Raw genomic sequence first — 20,125 nt, forward strand, 5'->3', positions numbered from 1 at the left:
TATCTGTTATGACCAGTACAAGCAGTCAATGCGACATGAGCCTAGTTAGCTTATCTTCGTATGGTAAAGGATGACTTGTGGTCCATTTAGGCGGGACAACCTGTTGGGCAAACGATGCCTAATACTCGTCTCAGTGATGTTCGCTCCTGTGCAGTTACACAGGAGCGAGTATCGCTGACATCACTCAGAGCGCTGCCAACATAAAGGTGGGACGGGGAGCATGCTTCCCCCGTCGGCCTCCATTTACAGTAAACTGATAGTTATTCAGAAGTGAACTGCGATTTACACAGAATGGCACTTCAAATAGTTTTCTGCCTGCAGAAACTGAGTAATTCTTGTTCAGTCGCTGCATGCGTTTGCACGGGACGAATATCGCTTCAATTCCTACTGGAGCTTTAATGATCTCCCATGTAAAAATGCCATTTGTTAACTTAGGCCAGCTTGTGATAGACACAACACGGCTGAATTGTAATGTTATACTATGGATGCAACAATTTGCTCTACAGCGGTGATCTAAACTCTGTTCAGTACAGTTAAGACCCTTTTACACACAACGATTATCGCTCAAAAGCCATCTTTTGAGCGATAATCATTGTGTAAATGTGCGCCCTTTGTGCATTTTTCATCCTTCGCTGACTTCAGGTCTGCATGAAACCCTCGGGACGATAAGATAAGATGGACCGTCCGCTGTGTTCTCCGCTAGCAGCACTGATAACAGCTGATGGCATTCTTTAACAGCCGCTGTCCCCGTGGAGAACAATAGCAATGTATTTAGAGAACAGACCACCCACTGTTCTCTAAATGCATGCAATGAAGTACTAAAGGGCCGATTAGCCCATAAGTACCTATGGCAAATCATCGCTCAAAACTGTCAGTTTCTGACAAATTTTGAGGGATCATCTTTGTGTGTAAATGCTCCTTTTAGAGTTGGTTTATTGCTTATCCTGTGAGAACGGCCTCAGGGCAAAACTCTGGCAACTGTAATGTGGCAGCATTTGCACTTTCTGCCCTGACTGCATGTCTTATGACCCAATCTTATAGCATCACATTAGAGTTGCCTGATTTAGGTGCTATCGAAAATGCTCAAGATATTGGAGATAAATGATTAGCTTCCCATGCAGAATGGTTTATGGCCCCAACACCCGTAGAAATGATGTATTGCTGTCCCTGTCCTGTTAAGGGTGGCTTCACACCTATGTTTTGACTTTCCGTGAGGTCTTATAATACAACACACATCGCTGTCCGCGGCACTTTTTTGTTCAGTTTAGAAAAAAAAATTCAATGTTATTTATGTTTTTTATTAAATTCATTGAAATCCCTGGAAAAAAAGATTTTGATTTGCTACTTACCATAAAATCCCTTTCTTGGCCCATTCATTAGCTACAGACACTAAGCTAAGAAAGTTAGTCCCTCCTACCAGCTATATCCCTCCTGCAGGCACTGAGCTAATCAGTTTGTACGTAAGCGGCGGTAGAAGAACAAATTAACACAGGCCATAACCAGAAAATAGATAATAAATAAACGCCAAGCCAGATTGAGGATCCCTGTTGCCAAAAACACCAGTTCCAACAAAGAATTAACAACTGGGTGGGAGCTCCAATGAACGTGATGAGAAGGGAATTTTAGGGTCTGTAACAGTAATCCTGTTTTCTCTTCTGTGTCATTGGCGGACACAGAAGACCTTTGGGATGTGGGTGTGGGACAAAGAAAAAGATAAAGTGGGCGTTAGAAAGCGACGAACCCGCCAGCAGCTATGACGCAATGCTTTTCGTAGGACATAGAGAATGCTTTCTAGCCTGCGTTATTACTAGGAAGGCAGAAGAAATTTAGTAAGGGGGTATCAATGAGGGAGGATACTGCCCTTGCTCTTGAACAGGTACACCCTGCTGAATACAGATATCTACATGCTTGATGAGGACAACCGATTTGTGTAGTAGCTGGGGAAGAGATAGACTCGAACCGGCAAAAGGGCGAAAGAACCGGTAAGAAAGGCAAAAGAGGAAAGTACTGTGTTTGCCTTTTTGGCCAGTCACAAACCAGACAAGCGGTGAAAAAGATTCCTTTTCCAAAATAACAGTACCCATGCATGCACCAATCTTGGGGAGGTACAGAATCCAAGAGGATACCCTAAAAAAAGCGCTGCCGCAGCCGGGAAGGAGGTGGGTGATTGTACCATACTTAGAAAATCCCATTTATCACCCCATCTTCATCCTCTCTGCTTCAGCAGGGTACCCCCTTCAGTGCTGAGAGATCGCTGGCGGGATACAAAGCAGTTATTGCTACTCTGCTCCACTTTGCCTTCTTGGAGGAGGGAATAACTGTCTGATGCTGCACTGGTCGTCTTCCATCAGGGAAGTTGGCTCAACCCTGAGTCCCAGGTGGAGGTAGAATAAAAAGGACAGGTCTGCCTCCTACAGGCACTAAAGGCTATTTTACATGAAACATTTATTGTTTGGAAATTTTTTTCAAATAAACAAGTGAAAATTAAATTATTTTTCAGTGTAAACACAACAAATAAATTGTGCGCTTTTCGTTCATTGTTCACTCTATACAGGCATAAAAACCATGGTTGGCTCGTTCACTTATCGTTCAGTTTAAATACCGATCGTTCAGTCGTTCTCAGTCACTTATACAGTGAATGTGAGCCAACAATGTACTTGCTGTATAAACAGGTTGCCCGAGCGAACGCCGACATCGTTCGCTTGTTCAAACGATAAGTCATTTAGTCTAAATGGAGCCCAAGCTAAAATCAGCTTAGTGCCTGCAGGAGGGGTAGAGCTTCAGCTTCTCTGCTACAAAAACAGTCCAGACGTAATTATGACCAAGTCATAACTCAAGTGTGCACCGCTAAGAGACAGTGCCTTATGTCATCTAAGGCTGGCTGCACATGGATGGGTCGGATCCCACAGCAGAATCTGACCCTATGCCTGGCCAGTGACCGCCACGTACCTGTTTGCAGTCTTATCTATATTGTGGATGTGGCGGTTGGTGCACATGCGCAGTACACATAATACAGTGCTGTAGCTAGGTGATGACACAGATCCCGTGACCTTTCCACAGTGATGCGGAAGGGCCGTGGGTCGGACAGCTTACATTGACTTTAATAGAAGCCGTCCACGTGGAATCCGCCTGGAAATAGAGCACGCTGCCGTTTTTCACCTGTGAGTGCGAGTTGTTTTTTTGCCCTCTGTGTGAGGTCTATTATCCTGTTCAACTTTATCTGGATTTTGTAGACAGCTGTCAAGTGTGAACAAGCAACCACTAGGCAGCCAAGGCAGTGCCAATGCAGATGAATAGGCCTACTCTAAATACCATACATTGTTACAGAGAGCTTATTCTCTAAGGGTGCTTTTAGATGGAGCGATTTTTTTTTTTTTTTTTTTTTTTTTTTTGTGACAATGAAGATAATCGTTAGTTTTTATGCCTGCAGAAAATGATCGTTGGCTCGTTGAGTTGTTCTTAGTCACTTATACAGCGAATGTCAACGACAAAACGATTCTCATGCGAATGAGCCAACGATGTATCTGCTGTATAGATAGGCTGCACAAGAGCGAACCAGCCAGCGATGACGCCAGTCACTCATTAAAACGATAAATAATCTCTAAAAGTGGCCTTCGGTAAATCATCAGAAGGGCCGTAAGGCCGGTGTCACATGGGCGTAAGCATAGCGATGCACACATTTGCGTATTTTACTGTATTTTGCATGATCAAATACACACGCAAAAAACACGCACAACCCCATGCTTCCATTCTTTGAAATGGACAATTAAGTTAATTAGTTCAATGTGACATTTTCGGAACATAGAGCATGCTGCGTATGTTTTTGCGCAAACTAAATAGGTGCACAAAATACACTTATGTGAATGAACCCATTGAAGTCAATGGGCTCTATTCACTGCAAAATGCGCACACAACTGCACAGATACATTCGGGTGACTCCGGCCTTCTCTTTTCTGCTGAGGTCTCAGTTTTCAGTGCAGTTCTGATTAATTTTAGGAATATACTCTGTCATACGTGGAAGTCCTGGTGCTTTCCAATAAGGCAGTAAGTTTACGAGCCGAGTAGAGCAGCCTCAGCTCCTCAGTGACTCGCCAACACAGTTAAATCCAAGGTATGGCCAAAAGGACTCAATGGGTCGACAGATAAATGACCATGTAGACTAACTCAATTAGGGATACGGCCTGAAACCAAAACTTTTAACCCCTTAGTGACGGCGCTATTGTAAAACTACGTCCTGCTGTCGCAGGACGTGTATGGAGGGAGGTAGCTGCGCTATCTCCCTCCATACAGCGCGGGCATCAGCTGTTTATTACAGCTGACACCCGCAGACAATAGCCGCGCTCGGCCGTTTGGCAGAATTGACAGCGGCATTTAAATCCCCTGAACAGCGGTCCCGCACGGCCCCCCCCCCGCGGTGAGATCGGGGGAGCCGTGCAGGTGTCATGGCAGCCGGGGGCCTAATGAATGGCCCCAGGGCTGCCTTAGCAGACTGCCTATCAAGCCATCCACACAGGGTGGCTTGAAAGACTGCCTGTCAAAAAGCAGTATGACGTAATGCTATAGCATTACGTCATACTGCAGGAGCGATCAGAGCATCGCATGTTAAAGTACCCCAGGGGGCTTCAAAGTAAAGTAAAAAAAATAATCAATAAAGTTTTTTTAATTGTTAAAAAAAAAAAAAGTTCTAAAACTTTAAATCGCCCTCCTTTTGCCATATCTATTATTAAAAAATCTAAATCATAAAATAAAAATATGTATTTGATATCGCCGCGTCCGTAAAAGTCCGATCTATCAAAGTAGCGCATTATTTTTTCTGCACGGTGAACGTCGGCCGAAAAAAAATAAAGAACGCCAGAAATGCATTTTTTTAGTTACCCTGTCTCCCAGAAAAAACGCAATAAAAAGCGATCAAAAAGTCGTATGTATTCCAAATTGATACTATCAGAAACTACAGGACATCCCGCAAAAAATGAGCCCTTGCTCAACTACGTCGACAGAAAAATAAAAAAGTTATCGCGCGCACAAAATGACCGCAGAAAATAATTGAAAAAAAATTAAATATCTTAAAAAAAAATACAAGTACTACAGCAAAAACAATACTATATAAGTTTGGTATCGTAGCAATCGTACTGACCCATAGAATAAAAATATCAGGTCGTTTTTGTTGCAGTTTGTGCGCCGTAGAAACAGGACGCACCGAAAGATGGTGGAATGTCGTGTTTTTTTTCCATTTCTCTCCGCTTAGAATTTTTAAAAAGTTTTTCAGTACATTATATGGTACAATAAATAGTGCCATTGAAAAATACAACTCATCCCGCAAAAAAACAAGCCCTCATACAGCGACGTCGATGGATAAATTAAGGAGCTACGATTTTTTAAAAGGGAGTAGGAAAAAACAAAAATGGAAAAAAGCAAAAAAGCTCCGTCACTAAGAGGTTAAAGTTTACAAGTGCTGCACCTGAACTGCAACAAGTGGAATCCGCGCCTCTACATGTTGGAGCAGGGCTAGAGCGCCGTGTTCTGTACCTTCGAGGAACTGGGTTGTATTCGCATGATCGTTATTCTCACGTGAATTGTGTGTTGCGGGACGCACAGAAATACAACCTATTTACTAATTATAAGGGGGATTTTTCTCTGACAGCTATACTGCAATAGTTCGCAGCATGTGTTATGTTTGGGTGATCGCATCCATTATTTTCCATGTGACCACAAAAATTACATCCCTCTCGCATGCAGATGCGATTTTTAAGAATTTTTCCTAGTGAAAAAATGCCATTTTCATGCGCGTGAAAAAAATGGTATGTATTGCAATATGCTTTTTTTTTCCCACAAAATGGCCTAATCACGCTTACTAATGTGATGTCTGTTTGAGCTTCTCAGATCGGATATTGCACTCCTCCATGTGAAGATACCTTTACTTTTCACGGTCGGCTGTTATACGCTATGATCTGATGCATTGGATTCCATGGCCGTATTCCCGCAACATAAAGGCGCCCAGTCGGCCAATATAGCGACGGGCGTTTTCACGTCGGGCACAAAAGATAGTCCAGAAACTATGTTGGCCGCTGCATGGGCTCCTATGGGAGCCAGTGCCAGCGTCAGGAGAAGGGAGCTAGGAGAGAGTTTAGCAGTGTGACTAAATTCCCTCCCTTTTCTCTTCTCCCCTCCTGCTGCTTGCAATGGGAAGGGTGGGATGGTTCGAGAGGGATTTTAGCTCCGCCCCGGTCCAATTGCAAACACCCAGCAGGGAGGGAAGGGGCAACGGCGCGTATGCGCCAGGGCCCCTGCCGTCTGAACGGGCACACAAATGTTAGGTTTGTGCGCCTGTTTACAAGTTTTTGCACCTCAGATTGTAGTGTATATTGGCCAGCCGTGAAAATGGCGGTTGATATACGCTCATGTGAAAGAGGCCTAAGAGTCATGAAAGTCTTTGTGAATTGAACCAAACCTGGATCGCTGTAGGCTTCGAGGGCGAGTTGGGTTAAGTTGAACCAGGGGAAGTCTGTGTGTTGTGGCTGGAATATGGTTGTGAAAATACAGCCACACTACCGCCATTTGTGTGCAGCCTAGGGCCGCCTCCATGCCAGTGTATAATGAGCGCGTTTACATCCATTATAAGGACGACTTTTACCCAGACCCAACGTAGGTCTCCTGACTTAAAATCAGAACATCATAGGAATCTGATACTATGAGGCCATATTACAGACACATAAAGGTGCGGAGGTATTGTTCAATCGCCCTTTTTTGCATATTTCCCAGAGGAGCATGAAGGACCTTAGAACTCTCCTCACTCACCTTCTAGGCATCTCCTCAAGGAGTGATGTTACCCCCTCCTGACCCACATCACAGGCCTCTCACTAGCCAAGCCAGAGCCCTACTGCACATTGTTAAGGAGCAAACTCCCCGAAACAGCTGTCTGTGTATGGATTCTGGCTTGGTTTTCAATTACCAATCATTGTTACAAGGCTTGTATAAAGGGTCAGACATTGGCTTACAGGAATGCTGTCTTCCATAGGAGGCGCTGCAGAGGTACTGTTCCATCTCCCTTATTTACGGACACATAAATACATGTGTGAAACGTGCCTTATTCAGATAAAGTTGAATCTTCAGATGAAAAACAGACTTAAAGGCTGCAGATACATCTGGGGTAATTTGTCTTTGTGACTTCAACTCACAGAAAGGTACAAGATATATACTATAGGAACTGCTCAATCACCATTTGACCTGATAGCATGCAGCAAGCCAGTCAGCGGGTTCAGGTGCCCGCTGACTGCGCAGCCACCCAGCTTAACCCAGCGTGAGGGAGGGGTGACTGCCAACAGACCCAGCCCGCACAATATGAACGGATACCAGGATGACCACCATAGATATGTGCGCCACACATGCAGGAGTACAGCCGCCACGGACAGTTTCTGTGAGTTATGTCTGAGCATTTTTCTCACCTCTGTGATTTTTTTGTCTTTGTTACTTCAGTGTATTTTGGGCTGAAAATCGATGTTGCAGTATTGTTAAATTTAAAAAAACGTGCACTGTTCGGCTTCTACATATCGCTGTACGTAGGGATGCAGCAAAGTTCAGCGGGACTTACGGGGTTCTAACATTCTGTACACTTTAAACTTTCAGCTGCCTTGCGATCAGTTTTGCCGTGATCAGAGAAAAGCTTTTGAATGGCTTAAGATATGGTAACTTGTCACAGAAAGTTATCAGTAACGTTAAGCTTTGCTTTCTATGCAGCAAGCTTCTACCTTCAGCATGTTGGGTGAGGCTTCTACCTTCAGCGTGTTGGGTGAGGCTTCTACCTTCAGCGTGTTGGGTGAGGCTTCTACCTTCAGCGTGTTGGGTGAGGCTTCCGCCTTCAGCGTGTTGGGTGAGGCTTCCGCCTTCAGCGTGTTGGGTGAGGCTTCCGCCTTCAGCGTGTTGGGTGAGGCTTCCGCCTTCAGCGTGTTGGGTGAGGCTTCCGCCTTCAGCGTGTTGGGTGAGGCTTCCGCCTTCAGCGTGTTGGGTGAGGCTTCCGCCTTCAGCGTGTTGGGTGAGGCTTCCGCCTTCAGCGTGTTGGGTGAGGCTTCCGCCTTCAGCGTGTTGGGTGAGGCTTCCGCCTTCAGCGTGTTGGGTGAAGCTTCCGCCTTCAGCGTGTTGGGTGAAGCTTCCGCCTTCAGCGTGTTGGGTGAAGCTTCCGCCTTCAGCGTGTTGGGTGAAGCTTCCGCCTTCAGCGTGTTGGGTGAGGCTTCTGCCTTCAGCGTGTTGGGTGACGCTTGTGCCTTCAGCGTGTTGGGTGACGCTTCTGCCTTCAGCGTGTTGGGTGACGCTTCTGCCTTCAGCGTGTTGGGTGACGCTTCTGCCTTCAGCATGTTGGGTGACGCTTCTGCCTTCAGCGTGTTGGGTGACGCTTCCGCCTTCAGCGTGTTGGGTGAGGCTTCCGCCTTCAGCGTGTTGGGTGAAGCTTCCGCCTTCAGCGTGTTGGGTGAAGCTTCCGCCTTCAGCGTGTTGGGTGAGGCTTCCGCCTTCAGCGTGTTGGGTGACGCTTCTGCCTTCAGCGTGTTGGGTGAGGCTTCTGCCTTCAGCGTGTTGGGTGAGGCTTCTGCCTTCAGCGTGTTGGGTGAGGCTTCTGCCTTCAGCGTGTTGGGTGAGGCTTCCGCCTTCAGCGTGTTGGGTGAGGCTTCTACATTCAGCGTGTTGGGTGAGGCTTCTGCCTTCAGCGTGTTGGGTGAGGCTTCTGCCTTCAGCGTGTTGGGTGAGGCTTCTGCCTTCAGCGTGTTGGGTGAGGCTTCTGCCTTCAGCGTGTTGGGTGAGGCTTCCGCCTTCAGCGTGTTGGGTGAGGCTTCCGCCTTCAGCGTGTTGGGTGAGGCTTCCGCCTTCAGCGTGTTGGGTGAGGCTTCCGCCTTCAGCGTGTTGGGTGAGGCTTCCGCCTTCAGCGTGTTGGGTGAGGCTTCCGCCTTCAGCGTGTTGGGTGAGGCTTCCGCCTTCAGCGTGTTGGGTGAGGCTTCCGCCTTCAGCGTGTTGGGTGAGGCTTCCGCCTTCAGCGTGTTGGGTGACGCTTGTGCCTTCAGCGTGTTGGGTGACGCTTGTGCCTTCAGCGTGTTGGGTGACGCTTCTGCCTTCAGCGTGTTGGGTGACGCTTCTGCCTTCAGCGTGTTGGGTGACGCTTCTGCCTTCAGCGTGTTGGGTGACGCTTCTGCCTTCAGCGTGTTGGGTGACGCTTCTGCCTTCAGCGTGTTGGGTGACGCTTCTGCCTTCAGCGTGTTGGGTGACGCTTCTGCCTTCAGCGTGTTGGGTGACGCTTCTGCCTTCAGCGTGTTGGGTGACGCTTCTGCCTTCAGCGTGTTGGGTGACGCTTCTGCCTTCAGCGTGTTGGGTGACGCTTCTGCCTTCAGCGTGTTGGGTGATGCTTCTGCCTTCAGCGTGTTGGGTGACGCTTCTGCCTTTAGCGTGTTGGGTGACGCTTCTGCCTTCAGCGTGTTGGGTGACGCTTCTGCCTTCAGCGTGTTGGGTGAGGCTTCTGCCTTCAGCGTGTTGGGTGAGGCTTCTGCCTTCAGCGTGTTGGGTGAGGCTTCTGCCATCAGCGTGTTGGGTGAGGCTTCTGCCATCAGCGTGTTGGGTGAGGCTTCTACATTCAGCGTGTTGGGTGAGGCTTCTGCCTTCAGCGTGTTGGGTGAGGCTTCCGCCTTCAGCGTGTTGGGTGAGGCTTCCGCCTTCAGCGTGTTGGGTGAGGCTTCTGCCTTCAGCGTGTTGGGTGAGGCTTCTGCCATCAGCGTGTTGGGTGAGGCTTCTGCCATCAGCGTGTTGGGTGAGGCTTCTACATTCAGCGTGTTGGGTGAGGCTTCTGCCTTCAGCGTGTTGGGTGAGGCTTCTGCCTTCAGCGTGTTGGGTGAGGCTTCTGCCTTCAGCGTGTTGGGTGAGGCTTCTGCCTTCAGCGTGTTGGGTGAGGCTTCTACCTTCAGCGTGTTGGGTGACGGCTCTGTTGAACATATTCCATCAGATAATTGAGGTTTTCAAAGTTCCCTTGTTGCGGCCAGAAATCCGCTGCGGAGAACGCGTGAGGCCTCCTAACACGGAACGATGCTTTTTCAGTGTAAGCGAAGCCAACGATCCAACGACAAACAATTGCCGGCTTTTAGTTCAGCCATTTTGTGCCGGCATAAAAAGCATCGTTGGCTCATTCACTTATTGTTCCGTTTTAATACTGATCGGTCGGCAGTGAATGACAACCACTGAAAAATGTCTTGTTTGGACGAGCCAGCGATGTATCCGCTGTATAATGAGCCAACTCTGACATCGTCCGCTCGTTCCAACGACAAATCAGCAGGTTTAGAAATGTGGTGGTCCTGGTACCATTATTTACAGACTATGCGCCTATGGAACCCAACAGCCAGAGCTTTGACCCTTCCAGGGCTGTCTAGTTTAACTTCGAGCATTTCATCTACTCCCCCAACAGATTTATGAGGAGCATGGATCCAGCCAGGTTAATAGAATACATTCATTTTTATTTTTCCTTTTCAGGCTCACCTACATAATAAACCATATTGCAGCCATCCCTCTCTTCCCTTATGTGTTCCTCTTGTCTTCCCCCACTCGTTACTCTCATTTATAGTCCTCTAATGTTTATACTGATTGATCTGATTAGGAGTTGCAGTAATTGAAGAAGTGAAAATTGGCACTTTACTTTTATTTTACTTTGTATGTTTATGAGAAATGACATCTGGCAATGTCCTGACTTATCTGTTCAGTCTGCTTACCTCTGGACCTTACACAGGACTGGAATGTTGTAATTCCTGATTGATATATTTTGGAACATCCTAAAACCATTAATATTTTGTTAAACAAATCAGCAGGTCTAAATAGACCCATGTGAGAGGAGAGATAAGGGCTGAAAACCAAGCTGTCAGTAGAGGCGACTGATCTGAAGGGAGATGCGTTCTGCAGCTTGCTCCATCCAGTGATATGTAGAAGCTGCAGAAGCCAAACTTAAAGGGAACCTATCAGCTGCCTGAAGCAGCATAAACTAAGTTATGGTGCCATTAGGGAAGGTGACAGGGAGGGGCCATTTAAGATTTTTTTTATACTCACTTACTCCCTGGTTCCGGCAGCTGAAGTCCATGTAGCACATGAAAACCTGACTCTTTTCTATGTGTGCGTTCCCCCATACAAGTCCATGGAAGAGTGCGTGCATGGGACTCCATCCGTTGTGTAGTCTTCAGTTGTGGGACAGGCGAGTAGAAAAACCTACATGACCGGCTCCTTGTCACTTTCCCTAACTGCACCATAACTTAGTTTATTGAGCTTTAGCCAGTGTCCGGTTCCCTTTACATTTTTAGTTAAACCCTACTACAAATAAATGATTTTCTGCCCAAAATACATGCGTTCAAGTGTAAAAAAAAAGCTGCCCTCACAGCTGACCAAAAGCTTTTATAAGGGGAAACTAGTACAAACTGCCGAACTGCAGTCACTTCCACACTTCGTCCACTAGAGGGTGCCAAAGGATTAGATGCCTTGGAGAATAGTGAATCTGTCATGAGGCGCAGCCGCTGCAGAAAGTGGTCTTTAGCTAAAACGCTGCAGCCTTTCAGAAAAGAGAAAATAATTTTTTTTTTTAAATAAATAAATAAAAAACAAACTCTGGAAGGGAGTGAGGAGCTATTGGGGGCCGCTCCACCACCAGCGTCTGCCCACCCATCTCTGCTAGATTGACAGGTCTCCCTATATTGGTGTATAGTGAGGCACCCGCCAGCTACACAGTCTAGCAGACAGCAGTCCGGCCGACTCGCTTCCGCATTCCCAGTTCTTTTTTAACCAAAGTGCCATATTTACTAATAGTCGAAAACTGTGCCAAATTTATCAGTGGCTCATGCTGGGTAATAGATCTTTAGACACTGTCCATCTAATTAGGGCAGATTTAGGGCGCCCACCCACTGGCGTTTTTTTTTCACTGCGAAATTCGCCGTTTTTTTTTTCTGCAGGGGGTCTATGGGACTTGTAATGTAAAAATCGCGATCGCGCAAAATCGCGATTTACCGCGATATCGCGATTTTGCGCGATCGCGATTTTAGCTTTGCATGTCCCATAGCCCAAAGACCCCTGCAGAAAAAAAAACCGCTGCGAATTTCGCAGTAAAAAAACGCTAGTGGGTGGGCACCCTTAGACAGAATTATAATCTTTCAAAAAAATTATCCAACTGAGTGACCGTGACGCTGACTGTAAACGTGAGCGAATGATAATTCTCTTTTTGGTCGTCATTCATTTTCTGCAGGCAAAAAAAACCTGATTGGTTCATTCACTTATCGTTCGGTCACCCTCAGCCACTTATACAGTGAGTGGGAACAATTTTTGCACAAGTCAATGAGCTAAACCCAGACGTTATTCGCTCATCCAATGATAATAGCTTGGTGTGAACAGACCTGCCGTCTGTGGAGGGCAGGGATGACCGCTTTGTGGTGCAATTTAGGCTGTTTTCACTCAGGCAACAAAATTGTGTGATTTTTCTGGCGATGCGACGGCGCTGCAGACCGCATGTATGTGAAGCCCCTGCTTTCTAATGGGTTCCTTCACAGTAGCGATATTTTGTAGGCTGCTACATTGCAAAAAAAAAATGAATCGCGGCATGCTGAATATTTCCACGATTTGCAGTGTTTTGTAGGCCACGTTTCCCTAAAGAAGAATAATCTGTATTTGTATGGCGCCAACTTATTCCGCAGCGCTTTCAGGCATGGATAAATGCAAAACAATACAATGTGAGGTACATTCGGTTTGACACAAATGGGTTGGGGGTGGTACAGGAGGTGCAAGGGGTGGGGGGGGAGAAACAAGGCATGGGGAACACAGGCAATAGGGGATTTCATGTGCAGATCAATTATTAGAAGGCAAACAGGGTGGGGCACCATAGGGAGGGGCGGGGACTAGGTCAGGAGATTTGGTATGCTTCCCTGAAGAGGTGCGTTTTTAAGGCATGTCTGAAATTAAGTGCATCAGGGATTGTCCGGATGCCTTGGGGTAGAGCGTTCCAGAGGATGGGTGCTGCTCTGGTGAAGTCCTATAGGCGAGCATGTGAGGTTCGTATTACAGGGGTGTTTAGTCTGAGGGTGTTAGCCGATCGGAGTGTGCGGGCTGGGTGGTGTACTGACAGTAGGGAGGTGATGTATGGTGGCGCAGCGCCATACAGAGCTTTGTGAGTGAGGTAGAGGAGTTTAAATTTAGTTCTGCAGTGGATGGGCGGCCAATGCCGCGACTGGCATAATGCAGAGGCGTCTGAGAAACGGCTGGATAGAAAAATGAGCCTAGCTGCTGCATTTAATATGGATTGGAGCGGAGCGAGTCTAGTGCGGGGGAGGCCGATGAATAGCGAGTTGCAGTAGGCAAGCCGGGAGTGAATGGGGGTGACCACGAGTGTCTTTAGTGTGTCCGTGGTTAGGAACGGACGTATTTTAGCAATATTTCTGAGGTGCATGTGGCATGTTTGGGCCAGAGATTGGATATGGGGGGTAAAGGAGAGGTCAGAGTCCAGTGTGACCCCAAGGCATCGGGCATGCCGTCTGGGGGTTATGATGGTGCCAGACACTGGAATGGAGATGTTGAGGGGAGGTCGGTTAGAAGGTGGAAAGACAAGATCGTCAGTTTTAGAGAGGTTTAGTTTGAGAAAAAGGGAGGACATAGTATTAGAGACAGCGGACAGACAGTCGGTGATATTTTGGAGGAATGGTCCAGAGATTTCACGAGAGGAGGTGTATAGTTGGGTGTCGTCAGCATAGAGATGGTATTGGAGGCCAAATCTGTGGATGGTTTGTCCAATTGGGGCAGTATATATAGAGAAAAGAAGGGGACCAAGGACCGAGCCCTGGGGTACCCCAACAGAGAGAGGAAGTGGAGCAGAGATAGAACCAGCAAAGGAAACACTGAAAGAGCGGTCAGAGAGGTAGGAAGAGAACCAGGAGAGAGCAGCGTCCTTTAGCCCAATAGAGCGGAGCATAGTGAGAAGGAGATTATGGTCGACAGTGTCAAATGCAGCAGATGGGTCAAGGAGGATTAGTAGCCGACAAGAACTTTACTAATACTAAAATCATAAATTTTATTAATATTCGTTAAAAGAAAGGAAAGGGGAGGGGGGACCATACACAAAAATACACAAACAAAAAGAATTTCTTATAGATATTGGTCCGTCTTTAGAGTGACTTGACCATCACTACACTCGCTACTCTGTTATCTTCTAGGTGTAGTTGTTTCTTCTTTTCTTATTGTACTCCCTTCATAACTTACAAGTGCTGTATAAGGTTGATACTTGTCGCACCAAGTTATGTTGGGAAGAATAATAAAAATGGTAAAACACTAGAGGAATTAATTAAAGAAACCAAAAATTTTTCTAGTGAACAGGATTTTGAAAAAAGAGAAAATACACTTAAACTAACAATAGAGAAATACACCTGTTACTTAAAGGAACGGAAACATTTCCAATTTAAAAGGGATCTGGCCGACTTTAAGGAAAACAGGGTGTATGAATCTCACTCCCACACAGAATCGGAACTAAGCTCATCAGAGGGTGAGCTCTCAGATACAGAAACATCTAGAAGAGCTCATTTTCCGGAAAGATCTAGAGGAAGGGGAGGTAATAGATCCAGAGCACGGGGCAGGGGGAGATATGGACTCAATGATAATCGTTTTTTAGGTCAGCCGATCTCCAGCTATATGCTGAGGGATCGAGGAAGCATGGGGACCTTCTAACACATAATAAGAGACCAAGGAAATCAGGGGTCCTCCCGGCATTGACTAATGGCCATTCAACAGAAGCAGGGTATCTAAAAGATAATTCTCATGATTCTAATGAAGATGAACTACAAGTGATAAATCTTTCCTCAAGAACTTTATCTGTGGACGAACAAACACACCTGAAGAAAGGTCTCTCGTTTATTCCCACCAACCGATTTAATTGTTTCAAGTGGACAAAAGATATTTCTCTTTTTCTGCGCAAGTTGCGCTGGAGGAAACATTTCATTATTGAAGGAAAGAAAAAATGCAAAGAGATGGGTCTAGATCCTGAAGACCGTGAGGCTCTTGAAATGCTTGAATGCCTTGAACAAGAAAATGAGAGGGATCCAGGACATGGACCATTTACGGATCTCAGATTAAAAAGTACAAGTACACCATCAGGGGACTGCCCTTTTATTGATCTGTTTGAGTCCATGGTCCTAAAAGATCTCAAAGACCTGTCCCAAAAGAGGAATTTCAAACAACAAAATTTAACATCTAAACAAAAGGATGCAATGCTGGCTCTTGAAAGGGATACGGAGATTATAGTGAAACCCTCCGATAAAGGGGGGAACATCGTGGTCCTTGACAGGGAGAATTATCGACAAATGTGCCTCAAGATGCTTAATGACAGACTGACGTATAAAATTCTAGGATCTGATCCAACTGATTGTTTCCTTAAAGAACTCAAAGAAATTCTAACAGTAGCAAAAGAGAAATCATTGATTAGCGAAAAAGAGTTTTCCTTCATGTATCCAAAAAATCCTCAGATTGCGACTTTTTATGGGTTGCCTAAGATACATAAAGGTTTAACGCCCCTTAAAGGGAGACCTATCGTCTCGGGTATTAACAGTATAACCCAGGGCATTAGTAAATATCTAGATCAGTTATTGAGGCCTTTTGTCGAAGCACTGCCCACCTACGTCAGGGACACGATGGATGTACTGAAAAAAAAATAGAGGGTATTTCCTTATCTCCGGGAACTATGCTGGCAAGTCTCGACGTGGAGTCCTTGTATAGTTCCATTCCCCATGCAAAAGGGTTAGAAGCTGCGGAATTCTTTTTGTCCCAAAGGGGGAATTTTCTAAAGGAACATAATTCTTTCCTGCTACAATTGTTAACGTTTGTCTTCGAACACAATTATTTTCTGTTTGAGGGTAAGTTCTCCCACCAGCTCAGGGGTACAGCGATGGGGAGCCCATGTGCCCCCAGTTATGCTAATCTGTACCTGGGCTGGTGGGAGGAAACCAAAGTGTTCACCGAGGAAAACGAGAGATGGACTGCATCGATTGATTTGTGGCTCCGCTACATAGATGATGTGTTTATTCTATGGACCGGCGATCCGAGTGAATTTCAGAACTTTGTATCGAGCCTGAACAACAATGAGCTCAATCTATTTCTTACATCAGAGATTAATCCGCAAAAAAATCACATTTCTTGACCTCTCCATCTCGAAAACAGAGAATGACCAGTTGGAAACTACAATTTTTCGTAAGCAGACAGCATCAAATACCCTCCTTCACTGGAGCAGCTACCATCCAGCCACACTAAAAAGGGGGATCCCAAAAAGTCAGTTCATTCGAGTGAGGCGGAACTGCTCCAGTGAGGGGGAGTTTCATATAAAATCTCAAGAGATGCAGAAAAGATTTCTTGATAGGGGCTATCCAGATAATGTGGTAACAGACGCTTACAATCAAGCGGAATTCTCTAAAAGAGAGGACCTTTTAGAGGTCAAACAAAAGATCAAGGATGACAAGCTGATAAGAGTGATAGGCTCCTTTGATGAGAAATCCCAAGATGTACGTAACATTCTAAGTAAATACTGGGATATTCTCACTAAAGATGGAGATATCAAAGATTTTTTGTCGGAACGGCCAATGATTACATATAGACGAGGGAGAAATCTAAAAGATCGTTTGGTCCATAGCCATCTCTCTCAAAAATCGCCGAGAACAACGTGGTTGCAAACAGAGCCAGTTAAAGGTTCGTACCCTTGCTCGGGATGCAAGGCGTGCAAATTTATGCATCGATGCAAGACCTTCAAAAGTTCGTCCACAGGAAAAGAATTTATCATAAAGGATTTTATTAACTGTAGAACAAGCGGTGTCGTTTATATGGCAACGTGCCCGTGCCCTAGGGACTACATTGGCAAGACGATGCAACAGTTGCGTCGTCGGGTGCTTGCACATGTGGGGAATATAAACAGAAAAGAGAAAACGAGTTTGGCAACACATGTCATTGAAAAACATGGTGGAAATCCTGATGTAGTGATGTTCCGTGGAATAGAGGCAATAAGAAGCAACGGAAGACGGGGAGATATGGATAGAAAACTGCAGCAAAAAGAATCCGGATGGATCTTTAGAATGGACTCTTGTGCACCAAAGGGATTAAATGAGTGCTTATCCTTCACGTCATTCATCTAAAGGAATATACGGAACAGAGCTCATTTTGTCTGCGCAAAAATAAATGGATAAGGTTGATGTTGATAACTGAAGTACAGGTAGAAACATCAAACCTACTTTATATAGCGCCTTATTAGATGATATAAATAAAATCATGATTTACATTATGATTATAACAACGTTCGCAGTTGGAGTATTAACTCTGTTCATTCCATATGCCGTTGCAATTGACGTGTGAAGTAAATAGGATTTGGTGTTATACATTAGCTCACCATAAATCTATGTAAGAACTATTATACTAAAAATATCAGAAAGAATCCTTTTTGATCCCCTGTTCCTGAGATCAATAATAAGTAGACTTACCTGTTTGGTAGAAAACCCTGAAAAATGTCCTGTAAGTATCTGATACAAAGAATGACCTTGGCTGTTCACATCATCTTCAATGGGGCATATCTGTCCTTTCCTCTAAAAATCTTTGAAAAAGCATGGCAGGGATATACAAATCATCTATATATAACATCCCTGATTCAATATATAAACGAAATTGGGCTCTATAATCAAATGCCTCTATAGGGGCTCTATAATAAAATGCCTGTATAAGGTAACAGCGAGACAATCACCCGTTTTGGAGCCAGAACGCATGTGTGAGGATCCAGCGTCCTGGTGGCCATGGTAACATCTCTGCTACGTTACCAGCGTCCGGGAAGCGCCGGCAATGCCTTCGCTTTGATGGTCACGCCTCCGCTGCCTGGCCGTAGCCTGGTGACGATTTCAGCGTCACCGCTACGTTGCCGGCGTTCCGGTAACGATGGCAACGCTGTGGCTGTATGGGGAGCTCCCAGGGCCCAGCGGTGCCACGTACAGGGCAACGACGTGACGTGATGACGTCACGAATATCGCGAGATTTCGCTGATGAGCCCGAACTGACTAAACTGTGCTGATTGGTTGTAAAGGACGAGCCCCCAGGAAGAAAGGGTGGAGCTAGACATATAAAAGGTGAAGCACACATACAGACCAGCTCTGTCTCCCTATGGTCACGCTAGCTGCTTCTTATCTAATGCAGCTGACGTGGCTCTAACATATCTTTGTCCCACTGATGTGGGTTCTCTAAACTCTCTGCCCCGTAAATGTGGGCTTCTATACTCCTCTGCCCCGTAAATGTGGGCCTCTTTTCCTCTCTTGCCCCATAAATGTGGGCTCTGCAGATTCTCTCAGCTGTACAATCCTAAATCCGATTATATCTATGCATGATGTGGTTTCATGTATTAAATCGCTAAATATGGACCCCTTTAGCAGTTGAACTATGCGCTCAGTTTAATGAACCTCTCTGATAACAAATTGAGGCTAATATACTGAGTGCTTATCCTGAAAAAATTGATCACCTAAGCGTACTCACCTTTGAAATGTGGGTCTCTATCGCTTAAAGTAATTGCTCAATCTGAGAGGTCAAAAGTACTGTGACCTCAATAGTTCAAAGCTGATATATATAAGGGTTACCACTATCATCTTACTCCTATACAGGCAGGTTTGGCGTTAACATGCTAACCCCGTAAATGTGGGTCTTGCTACGATAGGAATTGTATACGCAATTGTGAGAGGTGCAGTATCAAGAGTTAACTAAGGCTACTACATTTATTGCCCGCTAAGATTTTTTGCGGACACGTATATATCTATCTTGGGGGGCGTGGATTTGTCTGCCATCTTATATGAGGGCGGTATAAAGAGGAGTTGTTAGCGTCAAATTAAAACGGACCGTTCATAGCTTGCAACAAAGCATTAATGGTCCTCTTATTATTGACGCTTTAAGCCACAATCTGTCATTATCAGTACAGTCTTTTGGCTCTGGAGAGAGTAAATAGTTCATAAATACTAACCCTAATAAAGCAAATACATGATTCGAAGTGTACGCAGTTAGTCCATCCTGATGAAATGACACGAGAAAATAGTGTCATAGAAACGCGTCGATGTGATAGTATGATAAGAAAGTATAATACAGAGTGTTGATAAAACATCGATCCCTCTATCTACTCAATCTAAGGTTGCTTATGTGACAGTGTGTACAGATATAGAAAGCATAAGAAAAATATTGACTCTTTATCAAATATGAACCTCTTTGCTGACATTATCTAGGGGTATTATAGGAATAAATGCTCTTGATTTCATCTGACATAAGACGTATGAAGATAACGTGCTGGTGACAGAGTCAGATTATTCCATCACCTTCAATGTTTGAGATTATTCTTCCCAACATAACTTGGTGCGACAAGTATCAACCTTATACAGCACTTGTAAGTTATGAAGGGAGTACAATAAGAAAAGAAAAAACAACTACACCTAGAAGATAACAGAGTAGCGAGTGTAGTGATGGTCAAGTCACTCTAAAGACGGACCAATATCTATAAGAAATTCTTTTTGTTTGTGTATTTTTGTGTATGGTCCCCCCTCCCCTTTCCTTTCTTTTAACGAATATTAATAAAATTTATGATTTTAGTATTAGTAAAGTTCTTGTCAGTGACAAATTACTTCGAAGTTTCATGAGGACTTATAGGCCACTGTGACTTAAGGAGGATTAGTAGGGTGTAATCACCTCTCGACTTTGCAGTCATCAGGTCATTTGTTACTTTTGTAAGGGCAGTTTCGGTCGAGTGTAGAGCGCGGAAACCAGACTGGAGGGGGTCGAGGAGTGAGTTGTCAGAGAGAAAGCGAGTAAGCCGGGAGTAGACCAGGCGTTCTAGTAATTTGGAGATGAAGGGGAGGTTTGAGACGGGTCGGTAGTTAGCAGCATTAGTCGGGTCCAGGGGTGGTTTTTTAAGCAGAAGGGATATGATGGAGTGTTTAAATGAGGAGGGAAAAGTGTCAGAGGTTAGGGAGAGGTTGCAGATTGTGGTGAGGTGAGTAATGAGAGCTGGGGAAAGGGAGCGGAGGAGGTGAGAGGGGAGAGGGTCACTAGCGCAGGTGGTGGGGCGGGCAACGGAAAGCAGCCTGTAGACTTC

General features: G+C 45.4%; 1 protein-coding gene across 1 annotated transcript; it reads right to left on the reverse strand.

The window, feature by feature from the left end:
• Window positions 1-7,712: 7,712 nt before the first annotated feature.
• On the reverse strand, window positions 7,713-11,095 carry LOC136587441 (nucleolar protein dao-5-like). Its single transcript, XM_066586009.1, has 2 exons — window positions 11,065-11,095; window positions 7,713-9,955 (listed from the first exon to the last, which is right to left on the reverse strand). The coding sequence occupies exons 1-2, from the start codon at window positions 11,093-11,095 to the stop codon at window positions 7,713-7,715; spliced, it is 2,274 nt and encodes a 757-aa protein (XP_066442106.1).
• Window positions 11,096-20,125: the final 9,030 nt, after the last annotated feature.

The sequence above is a fragment of the Eleutherodactylus coqui genome, chromosome 13, assembly GCF_035609145.1.
Source record: "Eleutherodactylus coqui strain aEleCoq1 chromosome 13, aEleCoq1.hap1, whole genome shotgun sequence".
Lineage (NCBI taxonomy): Eukaryota > Metazoa > Chordata > Amphibia > Anura > Eleutherodactylidae > Eleutherodactylus > Eleutherodactylus coqui.